The following is a 14,051-nucleotide window of genomic DNA, read 5'->3' as shown; positions in this document are numbered from 1 at the left end:
CTCTCAAGTCTCAATTTGGTTATTTCCTTGTTGAATTTTTTTTGCTCCCGTGGAAAATTTCGTTTAAGGTTAAATAAATCATATATCATATATCATGTATATATATATATATATATATGTTCCTCAAATTTCAATATATTGTAATTTAATTCTTGAAAATTTTAATAGTTATAAATTTCATACTTCTGTCAATCTGTCACTAAATTTGTTCTAGATCATGTCAGCTTTTTTAAGGTGCCATGTCAATATTTTGTGTCACATTTACCATTTTTTCATGGTTGATGGAGGAAAAAAATTGGTGCTTTTTAAAAATTTTCAGAGACCGAGACCTTTTTCAGTCTCTTTTATTAGGTGTGTGTTGATATCAAGTGGGCCCGGATTACTGGTTTTTTGATTCCTGACCGTTGGAGAATGCGTATTAACTATTAACTATTTGTTTTTTGAAAGTTTGAGTTTGAAATCTTTGTACTTTTGTGGCCTAGTGTATTTTACTATTTTTAGTGGGGATTTGAATTTTGACATACAAGTGAACAAAAGGTAATTGAGACTAGTGGGTGGATCTCCTCAAATGAATACATACAAAATTTCTTGATCTAGGATTGTTCGATAGGCTTATTATTTTATTTTTTTTGGAGAAAAATTTAAATTTAAATTTATATATATATATATATATATATAATCATAATCGAAGCTTTTAAAGTTTCTACCATTTTCAGTACAATATTAAAATAATAATAATAATAATAAAACTTTTCTAAACGGCTCTGCTTCTCTATATTAGAGTCATTAGACCGTGAAAGTGAGAGAGAGAGAGATATAAAGAATAGAGAGCATTTGTGACCGTGAAAGTGAAACACAGAGATAGAAATCTGATAAGTGATAAGATGCAGAGAGAAACTCTTCGCTACTGTTAGAGCGATCTCCCTCCATCTTCCGGTTCCACACAGTTGTTGGTAAGTTATATTTTTCTTGAAAACTTGAGAGGATGGATGGATGCTATCTTTTTCAAAGCCCGACCCAGCCTTGATATAATTAAGACTATTCTTTCTCAGTAATTTTCAACTAATCGCTTATCCTATGGTCTTCAATTAGGTTTGCTTTCAATTTAGGGATTTTGTTGAAATTAGGGAAAGATGACCAAATTCTACCTGAATTGGGAAATTAGGGATTTTGTTTCTGTGCTCTCATGAGTTTCAGTGAAGAGAAAAAGATATTTCAAATCCACAATGTTTCTACTCTCTCTCTCTCTCTCTCTCTCCCTCTGAATCTTTCTATTATTTGCCTTTTGTTTTTTGGTTTTTGATCTTAGTTTCATATTCTAGGGTTTTTAGGTCTATTGAGTTTATGCGATCAAAATTTGGGCAATCCTGATTGATTTATAATCTGGGTCTTCTTTCATTTGATTAAAAAATGGGAAATTTCGTTGTTTTTGTTGGGCGATTTGGGTTTTAATCTATGACTTATTATCTGATTTTTGTTTTCCTCATTCCTGTTTTTATTTTTTTTAGTCGAAGATATATTTACTAATTTCAATTTTCGCTTAATTTCCGATTGTTACTAAGGGGTTTTGTGGGTTTTTTTAGGCTAACTTTATATTCTACTTGATAATTTAATGTGCTTTTGATTTTAATCTGGGCAATTTGGGTTTTATATCTATGAATCATTATGTGATTTTTATTTTTTTTAAATATAATTTTAGGATTTTCCCGCTTACCTGTTTTCTTTATTTGGCCACTGGGTTTACTAATCTATTTAAATTGTGTTCTTTTAATTTAAGCTTTTCTGAGCCAGGTTTGATCTTATCGAAATAAAAAAGTTTTTGAGCAAGGTATGCTTCTTTAGTTTTAGATATTAATTTCAGCGTCTCAGTGTCTTTTAATTACTATTTTATTTGTATATTTAGCTACTATAGTTTCTTTTTTGTTTCTTTTTTTTTTTTTTTTCCATTTTGGGTTTCTTTGTTGCATGTTATATAATTTATTTGGAGTTTGATATTAGAATTTATGTTTGTTTTATAAAATTTTAACTTTATATTAGAATTTATATATTTATTTCTAGAGCCTAATTGATTTAGTTTTGCATATAATTCTAAACATAATAGCCAATTAGGATTAGATGTAGTTTATAATTGAACATAAGGGTAGGATTTAGAGGTCGGGCTTGGTGCAATAATAAGTACCTTCCACAAAACAACTAGTCACTATGGTAGTTGGAAATACTATAGTGTGGCTCATATTGTTTTGGTTTCAAGCAGTCACAAATCACATAAACCCCAAAATATTTTGGATTCCATTTTTTTTTTTTTTTTTTTGGCAAAATATTTTTTTGTTGAGAACAACATACTCCTATGAAACTGTAGCTCCAGTTGTTTCCAATTTTTTTCTTCATTGGGATAAGTATTCGTTTCTCTTTTGAAAATTGAGACTGCTAGAACTTTTTGTATTTTTGGGCTAGGAAAGGGTTTTGTTTATGGAGATTTGGAGGGCTGGAACAGTGGTACTTTTTGTATTTGTTATGTTATTTTTTTTTTCTTTTCTATCTCATTTGTCTGTATTGAATTGTGCTTAAGAACAGCCAATACTATTGCCCATTGTACCTAGATAGATAAATCACTTTGTTGTATACTGCAGAATATGAACCACAAGATAGAGTTGCAAAGAATTGCCTACTTTTGTAAAATATGTTACTATCTAATTTTATAAAGAACATTTTTCTACCATTGAGTTGGCTTATCAGACTTGGAATATATGTAGTCTGTTTTAAATCTAACCCATATATGTAAAAAAATTTTTGGTTATTTTTCACATTTTTCTATGAGAAATGCTTGCTTTTATGATTATAGGTATATGATGTTTTACACACACACTTGGTCCCAAACACATTATATCATTAAAAAAAGTTTAAAATATTATAAAACTATAGATTTACAACTGAAAATGATGTTATATCTCTTTTCTTCTTTCTATTTTTTTAATTTTTTAATTTCAGTATAATGTTAATTTATGGAGAATGCTACACAATGATTGCTCTTTATCAATAGATCTAAACACACTTATATATAAATGACATATAATAGAATAAAAGAAAGATAAAATCTATTTTTCAATATCTTTCCTATGCATTGCATGGGTTAGCAACTAGTTTTTTAAATAAAAAACTAGCAGCATTTTATCCTTCTAAATTTTCTCTTCTTTTATTTTGTTTAGGGAAAAAAAGAAGAAGAAGAAGGGAATAAAAAATATGTTTGGTAACTTGTAAGTAACCACGATTCCACATTGAGGAGGTGGGGCATTTGGAAAGAAGAGAGAAAAAAAAAAAAAAAGAAGAAAGAGAAAGAAGGAAGAAATGGGATCGTTAGATTCACCGAGAGAGAGAGAGAACGGGAACGGGAATGGTGGGTGTAGGAGTCCCGGAGATCCAAAACTTGGCGATGGAGTAATGATAGTAGTAGAATCAGAGGTGATGAAGAAGAGGAGAGCGAGTATGCTTCCACTGGAGGTTGGTACTCGTGTCATGTGCCGTTGGAGGGACTCCAAATACCACCCTGTCAAAGTCATCGAACGCCGCAAAATGCCCTCCGCTGGCCCCAACGATTACGAGTACTATGTCCACTACACCGAGTGTATGATTTCTCACTCTTTTCCTAATTTCTGCTTTCACTTTCCATTGCTGGTGTTAGGGTTAGGGTTAGGGTTAGGGTTAGGGTTTTCAAGTTACTGGAAATCGTTGTGCTCTGCTCTGCTGCTTTATGATTTTATTATTGGGGGTTTAGGGTTTTGTGTGTGTGTGTGTGTTCTTCGCTATTTATTACTTTGTGCATTTTGACAGTCAATAGGAGGCTTGACGAATGGGTGAAGCTTGAACAACTTGATCTCGATTCTGTAGAGACTGTTGTTGATGAGAAGGTGGAGGACAAGGTAATGAGTATGTGATACTTTTTCTAATACCTTTATTATTTGCTTCTCCCACAGAATTTACTTTCTTATTTTTAATACTAATCACAAGAATTGTGCATGAGTTTTTCCAGGTTACAAGCTTGAAAATGACACGCCACCAGAAGCGAAAGATTGACGAGACACATGTAGAGGTAAATACAAGTAAAAAATATTTTCCAATTTTTTTTTGCTCCATCTTATTTGTACTGAAACCCTGTCTAAATTGAAAGCTTTAAAGAAACCATAGAGATAAAGGGAACCAAAAGGTACATGTACTGGATGGGTTATCTGATCAGCTAGGATTATAATGAAAGTGGAATCTGAAAGTTACATACTTTTCGTCTCATTCTCTTTAATTTTATTCTCTTGCTAGAGGGTCTTAATTCCATTATCCAAAAAAAAAAAAATGAAAGTGGAATCTGAAAGTTACATACTTTTCGTCTCATTCTCTTTAATTTTATTCTCTTGCTAGAGGGTCTTAATTCCATTATCTCAGCCTTCACTCTAGTGTTATCTAAGCTAGAGCCTATTTTTCCTGAATGTTAAATGTATTAGAAGAGGAAAATAATAGAGTTAAATTTTGCATTGATGAAGCTTTGAGAAGATTTAGCAGTTACTTCTATATCAGTTTTGACTTTGAGCCGTAATCAATATGTCATGGTCTGTCATGTGGCACATGATTGCACTTGTTCTCTCTCTCTCTCTCTCTCACACACACACACAACACATGCATACACACATGAATTCATAAGAGTGGAAATAATGTAACATCTTTTTAATTTCTTGTGAGAAGTAAATGATTAATTTAATGAAATACCAAATGACATGAGCTGCTTACATTTAGAATTTTATGAGCTGAATCTCTGGCTGTCATTCGAGTTTCCTGCCTCCATCATAAGTTGTAATTTGTACTTATATAATCTTAATTCATTCTTCACAATTTTTAGGGTCATGAAGAGCTTGATGCTGCCAGTTTGCGAGAACACGAAGAGTTCACAAAAGTGAAAAATATAGCAACTATAGAGCTTGGAAGATATGAGATCGAGACATGGTACTTTTCCCCCTTTCCACCGGAATACAATGATTGTGTGAAGTTGTACTTCTGTGAGTTTTGCCTCAATTTCATGAAGCGTAAAGAACAACTTCAGAGGCATATGGTGAGCAGTGCTTCATATTCCACTGTCTTGACTCACTATATACTTTCAGTTTGTGGTATGGTTGGCCTTTAAGGAGGAATAGTATTGGCAGCATTGAGCTGTATTCAGTTCATCGGTTAAAAACGTTAACGTTCTGAATTTTGTTTATCAATTTGTAGTCTACTGTAATGAGTTCATATGATTGGGTTTTCTCATATGCTCTTTGATTGCTTAAGTGAAATTTGTGCTGGACATAGTTTGTCAGAAGCCTTGATGGATAGAAACCACATGGTTTGAACCTGGTCTACAGGGCATTTAGATCTCTTCCTTTTGATGTCTTTAATAGATTTAAATTTTACTATAACTAATTACTATATTATTTTAAGAAGAGATAGGAGATAGAAATTTGTGTTATTGAGTGGTTAGATTTCATTTTCTTGGCTATCTTTTCTGTTAGTGATTTCCCTTTCTTCCTTTAATTTTTGCAATTTTGGATGTATTTGGTCTATTTAATTCTTATTCTGCATGTGTAGAGGAAGTGTGATCTCAAGCATCCCCCTGGAGATGAGATATACCGATGTGGTACATTGTCAATGTTTGAGGTATGTTGTTTGGTTATTAGTGCTGGTTTTATTTGGGTTAATAAGTTTTAAACATCTAAGTACAGTTTGTACATAAGTTTTTTGCATGTGACTATTAAGTATAGTTTGTAGTTCTCCTTCATCTGAGATTTCCTTTTCCCCAATGATTTTTTGGCATTTAAAATTGAAACGTGTTTTTTTCTATAGGAGATTATATATCTGTTTATAAAAAGATATATGGAGTTAAATGTAAATATCAATTTCTATAACTTCAGTAAACAGACTTCATGTATAACTTTATCAAAAGAACTATGAGTTTGGTTTACTTTTAGAATATCTTGTTATATGGTTTCTTCAATATTGGAATATATGGTTTCCTTTCTTCTTGTTTCTCATACTCTGTTTTGTATTATTTGTTTTATAGGATACCCTGTTGTATATGAGCGTATTTAAATTTTTTAATTGATTTAAGTTTTTATTTAATTAAATGTTTCAAAACAGGTTGATGGCAAAAAGAACAAGGTTTATGGGCAGAATCTTTGTTATTTGGCAAAATTGTTTCTTGATCACAAGACCCTCTATTATGACGTTGACCTCTTTCTGTTCTATGTATTGTGTGAATGCGATGATCGAGGATGCCACATGGTTGGTTATTTTTCTAAGGTAAATTATTTATGCATCATTTTATTTTATGTGCTGTCTGAGTGAAAATGTTGTCTCATACCATTTTCTTAAGTATCATGACATTTTTATCAGTCAAAATCTGAAGGCAGGAATACTGGCATACGAAGCATGGAATTAATTGGTCATGCATTTAGGTGAATCCCGCCTTCATTTGGAATTTACTCAAATAGTGGCTAATCACAATCCTACAAGTTATGATTCTTTTGGCCTACAATGTTGTGGCATTGTGATTTGTCAAAAAAAAAATATATGTTGTAGGATTGTGATTTATCCCAAAAAAAAAAAAAAATTGTAGGATTTTGATTAAGATTCTTAATTGGCATGAATGGAATGCATGCTTGTAAGTTGTAAGTTTATTTAATTGCTTTTATGAACTATGGTACTATATCTTGTATTGCTTCTTTGCTACAAATGTATTTAGTGGTTTTGTAGTGATTTTTTTTTTTTTTTTTTTCTGACTCCCGATTCAATAACAATGTTACAGCAGAGTAATGGCTATATCCCTAAGTTAATACTGTGTTTGAACTTGACTTATTCATCAGAACTATTATAGAGGGTAATAAAATTAGTTTCAAGATACAAGGTTTAAGTGGTAGGTTTTAGTTTCTGTGGGCTTCTTGTCTTTTGGTTCATGACACTTTCATTTAGGAAAATTTTGGTACTACAAGTTATAGGCAATATCTTCAACCTCCCATCTCTTTGTTGCTCCATTGCTGACCTTCCTCATGAACCGTTATCCCTATTTTACAAATTTTGTTAATGTTTTGTTAAATATAATGGATAAGCAGAGGGACAATTTTCAATATGGATGCGAGTTTGAATCTTTCTGAAATTTCTTAAATTTACATATATACATAAGTATGTTTTGTCTGCTGGTGCAGGAAAAGCATTCAGAGGAGTCTTATAATTTAGCATGTATCCTCACCCTTCCTCCCTATCAAAGGAAAGGCTATGGAAAATTTCTAATCGCCTTTTGTAAGTTATCTGCCTATGGAAATTCTACTTTCTATTTTGCATGTCTTTGTTTTGGTCAAGTATTTTCAAGCAGAAAGAATATCTAACAATATTTCTTGCATGTAACAGCTTATGAACTTTCCAAAAAAGAAGGTAAAGTTGGCACACCTGAAAGACCCCTTTCTGATCTTGGGCTATTGAGCTACAGAGGATACTGGACCCGGGTTCTTTTGGACATATTGAAAAAGCACAAGGGCAATATTTCTATCAAGGTAGCTTTGTTTGAATGTTTGATAAGATCCAAACAAGTTTGCTTTTTGTGGTTTAATTGCATATTGTCTTCTGTGAATTTGTTTGGTGTGTTCAGATATCCCACAGAAATGGTTTGAAATGGTATGTTTAGAATTTTTACATCTCTAATTGTTCACATTACTGTGCCTGCAATGACAACATAAGTAATCTGCACCAAATGATTTTTGAAAAATAGGAGCGATGCAAAGATTGGGCTCCGCACTCTGAAAAGTAGAAAACATTGGATTTGTCTATAGATATAGTAAAACCTGCTAATTTTGTACGATATACTAGTATAGATCTTTGACAAATCACTCTTAGCATTATCTTATCCTTTATTTATTTATTTTTCTGTTAAACATTTCTAGAGATATTCCATTGGTTTTTATTTTATGAACTTCTCTCGTGAACCACCTGTTTTCTGCTGGTTATTATTGTATTAGTACTTTTCTATAAATCCTTCACTCTTTACAGGAACTTAGTGACATGACAGCCATTAAGGCGGAGGATATCCTGGCCACCCTTCAGAGCTTAGAACTGATTCAGTACAGGAAAGGGCAGCATGTCATCTGTGCTGATCCAAAGGTCTTGGATCGTCATCTAAAAGCTGCTGGTCGTGGGGGTCTTGAGGTTGATGTTAGCAAATTGATATGGACTCCTTATAAAGAACAAGGTTGATGTCAAACAATTTATCTAGATAGTGGCTGCCAACTTAGACTTGTAACTGACCTCCGATTGTATAAAATATAAGCTTTAGGGTATGAAACTGGGGATTCTTCCTGGGGACTTTCTTGTCATTATCCATCTTATGACTTTGTATTATGTATGTATCAACAAATATTGATTAGTATATTCTTACTTTAGTAGGTGTAGGCTACAACTGACTTTTTGATTTTAGATTTGTGAACTACTTGTTTAGATGCAGTGTAATGCTCTTCTGATGATGAGACAAAATGACAAAAAATTGGGAAGGTGATCCATGAGAATGGATAAGATTGAATTGCCATCGCTTCGAAAATATTTTGTAAAACCAAACGTCTGAGATCATTTTAGGCATAATTTATATTATCCTTCTGACTTATGAGTGAAGTATGTTTCTGTCAAAATTTGATGCAAATTTGTGTGGTTCTATGGGGAAGTATGTAAATGTTTGAGCATTTAAGGGAAAAAAAAATTATGCCGTGGCTTTTCTTTCTTTGATGACTGCCATTTAGAATCCAACAACGCAAACTACCCCATACTGGTGTTACCACTGGTTGAGTCATCCTGGTCTGGCTAAATTTGTATTCGGTTTGGAGTTAGTGGTGGTTGCAAGAGCTGTTGATGTCCGCAAAATGCATGTACATGTACTCATTTTAATTCTCAGCATGAGTAAACTATGGGCAAAAGGCTTTCCTTTTCAGTTGGTTCTTTTTGTCCTTGATATGACATTGAATTCCCCATCAATGCTACAGTCAGATGATGACACCTAACATCTCCAGCTTGATTTCTGTTTTGAGAAACCTCCTTGAAATAATAAGTGCAAGAGTTGAATTCTCTTGCTTTTCGTTTGAAATCCATGCACTGAGCAGAAAAATGAACTAAAAAGCTTTGGTATTGCAATTTTCATATCCCATTCCGTTCTGCACTCTTTTTCTTTGCTTAAAGACTAGGTTTGTCTTCGTTCCAATCCATTTCTAGTATTACAATCTATTCAATCGATTCCAATTATGTAATGTAACTCTTTTCTTGAAAACCTTTTTTTGCCCTTTCCTTAGACTCGGTTCCCACTTCCCACTATGACACTATGGCAATCACCATAAGCGCACACTCTCTCTAACTGGAGTAATGTTAACTTTTCCTATTACCGAAAAAATAATGAGTTCGATCTGTTTTGCCATCACTTGGCTTGTCTGTTTCATTTACACGAAGTCAATTCTACATGTAAACAAACTTCTAAAAGGCTTTACGAGATAACTTCAGGCAGGATGATCTAGTACTGGTGGCTTTTCTCATTGACTCATTATTATGTTTAAAATAAAATAAAATAAATCCCTGGATCTACATGAGAACAGTAACCCCATACAACATGATCAGCAGCACCAAATTTTGAGCACAGGATTAAATAAAAATATAATAAAAAATTTGTAAAAACAAACTGAGATCAAAACATTTACATTACTTTTCCCCCCCTTTTCTTATGCATCATCTATCATTCTATCTCACCTCTCTCAATGAAATTTTCTCATCAAACGGTGGTAGGTTGAAGATGATGCCTAGGATGATGAACTTGTTGAAGCTGTAAAGTTTTCAGTGCAACCCCACCAGATCTTCTCTTCCAAAGACTCTCTGCCTCCTCTCCTTGAGGCTTTTGCTCCTTCTTGATGACTGGCAATGGAGGATCCATATCAACAATGCTTATACAGGTACGATTCTCATTGCTACCATTCGTGCTCACTTGTCTCCTGCTTCCACAGCTAGCAGTGGTGGTAGTGGACATTGTGGTGGGCAGGTTTTTGCTAGAGAACATTTTCTTGAGCTTGGAGTACTTGACACTGTTATTGTTGTTGTTGATGATGTTGTTAGTACTATGTCTGGTGTTTTGGTTGAGCTTGCTGTGAGTAGCTGGAAAGCCAACTACTTTGTTGTTCCTTTTCACCTGGCCCATGCAACTGATTCTGGGGGACAAAGGGTCGTTGGAGAAGGACACACAGCGATCTTCCCATTTGGGAATTGTAACATCTTTGATGGATGGTTTTGAACACAACGTGGGCAAGAATGTGTTTCTTGAATGGAGATGCAGTTTTTGCTGGAGGAAGCGATTGTATTCATTTCCCATTTGTTGTTTAGAAAGAGAGTATGGATATGGGATAATATAATAAATATATAGTAGTACTTCTCAAACCATCTTGGTTATTTTAAGAGCTTGCACACACACACACACACACACACACACACTCAGAGAGAGAGAGAGAGAGAGAGAGAGAGCAGTGAGATGAAAGGTTAATAAGAGAAGGAAATGGGCAGGGGAATTGATCTTGTCCAAGTCTCTTTTGCCTTTGTTTTGGTCTAAGAAAGGAGAGTAGTGTTGAGATTGTCAAATATGAACAAAGTGATGTATACTTAGCAACAATGAGAGGTTACCCTTTTATCTAGTGTTAACCTAGTCTATGAAGTACAACTTAAAACCACAAGGAAAAGACCAAGACACTGTTTGTTGAAGACTAATTAGTCTCGGAACTAATTGTGTATGTTAAGGTGAAATTGGATTAAAAAAAAGGCTGATTGTTACTAATTGTTAAAGGGAGGGTCCTGTTTGCACCTTCTACCAATTTTACCAAACCTTAGCCAATTGATTCATGGCAAGTTCATACGCTACTTGTGATAACTCATTCGCTGGCTCTCCCTTTGTCTCCTTAGGGCCCCAAGTAACAATTTGTCTTCAGCTTGGTAAACTATCCTGGAGAAAAAAAAAAAAAAACATTTTTCCTAATGCAATTCATAGGTTTAGTGATTGTTCACAAGACAAAATAGCATATAATGTAAATCAATTTAGAAATTATTTTTACAAGGAAATATCAGGATTCAGGACTATTATTCTGGCCTTCATTTGGGTGTTTTATCAATGAGAAATCTTTTTTACTCTCTCCTCCCTCCCAGATAAGTAGATACTGTAAAAATATAATTGACAATAGTTAATCACGTGAAAGTTCAATAAAATATAATTTTATTTAAAAAAAATGTTTTTCTCTCTCTTTTATTCAGTATATAAATATAAATTTTGATAATTATGATAGTTATTAATAGATATTTACTTTGGTTATGCTTATATATGAAATGTTAATATGAAATGTGATAACGATGGTATTTATTAATAAGCATTTATTATGATTGTGTATTATATGGAACTATTAATAATATAATTATGATAATTATTAAATAAATATTTATTATGATTGTGTTTCTATGATTCCTATCATTTAATTGGGAGTTTAAATATAGAAGAAAATTTTAGTCCAATTAAAAGATATATAATTGAAAACTGATGTGTAAAATTGTGATGACACAAAAGCTTTTTTTTTGAGAAAGGATGACACAAAAGCTTATATAGCAAATGTAGGGTCAGTTTTTGCGGCCCATGCCCAAGGAAGTATGAATTAGGAGCCCACCGAGCCCAAAACAATAAATTTTGTAGAGAATGGGTGAAAAGGCTAGGCTAATAATGAAAATAACAGTATTAAACAGCAACCCCAATGGGAGGATTTGAATTAATGTGTTCTTGGACTAATATGAGTGCTCTGTCCGAAGAGATGCTTTTCATTGATAGTCTAGGGTTACAATTCCTGGAGCTACAATAATCAAATATCTCCCTTTTCCTTTCTTTTTTCTCCCCCTTCTATCAGAGGCACCCTTCCCTTATATAGCATTGCCTTCTTCCATCTCCTCCGTCCACCTGTTCATCATCCAGGCACCCACTTGAGTGTATGTCCCATCACCCCACTTTTAGCCTTATGTGAGTGGCGGTAGCTGAGAATGCACTGTTCAGGGGTCTTATCCACATAAATGCGGCCAGGAAGGTAGGTGCCTTGCATTAAATGTGGTGGTTGAAGTATGCCTCCTTGATATTTCTCTGTTCCCGTTATCTTCATGTGTGTCCGAGGTTCCTCTCCCTCTAGACACTTGTCAAACAGATCATTTGAACCTCCCAAGCTCGTGTTGGGTCAAACCTCTTCGGATTCAAAAATGTTGGACTACTCGGTCACATGATTACCTCCTCGGATGGCACACGTGCTCGTCTCAAGGCATTTCCCTTTGACGTGGGCCTGACTGAAGGTCACACCTCCTCGGACGAAGAGTGTTCCTCATTCAGGGCCTTGGGCCCAATAAGTTGGGTTGGGTTTTTCTCCCCCCACAGCAAAATATAATGAGAATAATTAAAAGTTAAAAGTTTTATGTTATATATATATAACATAAAATACTATTATAAATTATTATAGATTAAATTCCAAATCAATTAATATAATTTTTTTTTCAGTTTATATCATATTATTTTATGAGTTTATTTATTTTTCAATTTATACCATATAATCGAATAACCATGTCATTCATTACATGAACTTTTACAACATATCAAATATGTCCTTAGTGTGAAATACAAAGAAAAATACTTAATAATTTTACATCATTGCAGATTAAGTCGTTGTACAAAGTCCAAAGTCATCGAGCACACACATGACATACCTAGATTAGTTAATGTTAATTCGAAATGAACCCTATTATTTCCTTTCCTTTTTGCAGAAAAAACCTATAACCTTGACTGGCAACATCTTAAACCGGTCAAAGAGTCCGACAGCTCACAATAATTAATGGGAACATGTATTATTAGGTGGAATCACGTTTGCCAAGAAGCAATTAAAACACGGGCTTCACTATATTATATACTATCATATTAATTAAAACTATATAATAAAAAATGAGGATCGTACGAGAGAGTAAAAGACGGCAAGTTTGTCATTTTCATCTTCGTAATTTGTACAGAGCTCATCCACATTATCATTCAATTCAACCATTCTCTATAAGTTTATCACAATTTTTCTTGCCCCGTCGAAAATATATAATAGAAATAAAATTTCTATCGGTTCCTATTATTTGACCACATTACTATAGCTGTTTTTTTTTTTTTTTTTTTTTTTTTGGTTCAATAAAGACGCCATTTATATTTTATAGTTGACCTCTATCAATAGAGTTTTGTTATGATTTGAGTATAGTTCAAAAGTTGTTCAAATTTAACGAGATTAAGATCCATTTAAAGATGATGAATTGATAATCTTTTTAGCAAACTCTTTAACACTATAATGATTTTTTTTTAGTCAAACTTGTTCCATTTAAAATTAAATATATGAGATTTTAAAATAGACATAAATTTGAACCTAATTAGATTTAAAATGAGTGAAATATAACCACAATCATTTGAAGTTGACACAAAAGTAGAGTCATTGTGAATTCACTTGACTATTGCTCAGCAAAATTGCATAAATATTTACCTTATTTAATTTCTTATGAAGCTTAGAAAGGGTTTGTTTGGGGTCCATTTATTTTGTTGAAACTGAAATTTTTTTACTAAAAATACTGTAAATAAAAGTAAAAGTTAGATGAAATAGTATAGAGGGATCCATGAATAGTATCAAAAAGTGTAGCAGAACCCATGAATAGTAGCAAAAATTAGCTGAATAGTAAAATAATTTGGCAAAATTTAATCATGCCAAACAGACACTTTAACATACCTATAAAAGGCTCCACCTTGCACATTTTTATCATGGGGATGTAAGTTGTGACTATTTCAACATTGAGAGAACCTCAATTATTTTTTTTTTTTATGAACAGAACCTCAATTATTTTAGCTAAACTGTTAGAGAACCCTTCACATTGTAAATTCTCCTTTCAAGTTGATGCGGACTGCGTTTATTTGTCAAGGAAGTTCTATAAAAGAT

General features: G+C 33.1%; 1 protein-coding gene across 2 annotated transcripts; it reads left to right on the top strand.

The window, feature by feature from the left end:
* The first annotated feature begins 749 nt into the window (after window positions 1-749).
* Window positions 750-8,478, top strand: LOC112012489 (histone acetyltransferase of the MYST family 1). Of its 2 annotated transcripts, XM_024044869.2 has the most exons (11): window positions 750-953; window positions 1,778-1,828; window positions 3,207-3,622; window positions 3,829-3,917; window positions 4,028-4,087; window positions 4,883-5,092; window positions 5,605-5,673; window positions 6,154-6,315; window positions 7,218-7,311; window positions 7,420-7,562; window positions 8,056-8,478. In XM_024044869.2, the coding sequence occupies exons 3-11, from the start codon at window positions 3,346-3,348 to the stop codon at window positions 8,257-8,259; spliced, it is 1,308 nt and encodes a 435-aa protein (XP_023900637.1). In that variant the 5' UTR covers window positions 750-953; window positions 1,778-1,828; window positions 3,207-3,345; the 3' UTR covers window positions 8,260-8,478. The 2 variants fall into 2 exon arrangements, with proteins under 2 accessions (XP_023900637.1, XP_023900638.1); XM_024044870.2 differs by lacking the exon at window positions 1,778-1,828.
* Window positions 8,479-14,051: the final 5,573 nt, after the last annotated feature.

The sequence above is a fragment of the Quercus suber genome, unplaced genomic scaffold (genome assembly GCF_002906115.3).
Source record: "Quercus suber isolate HL8 unplaced genomic scaffold, Cork oak 2.0 scaffold_343, whole genome shotgun sequence".
In the NCBI taxonomy this organism is placed as follows: Eukaryota; Viridiplantae; Streptophyta; class Magnoliopsida; order Fagales; family Fagaceae; genus Quercus; species Quercus suber.
This window is presented reverse-complemented; position numbering and strand designations above follow the sequence as displayed.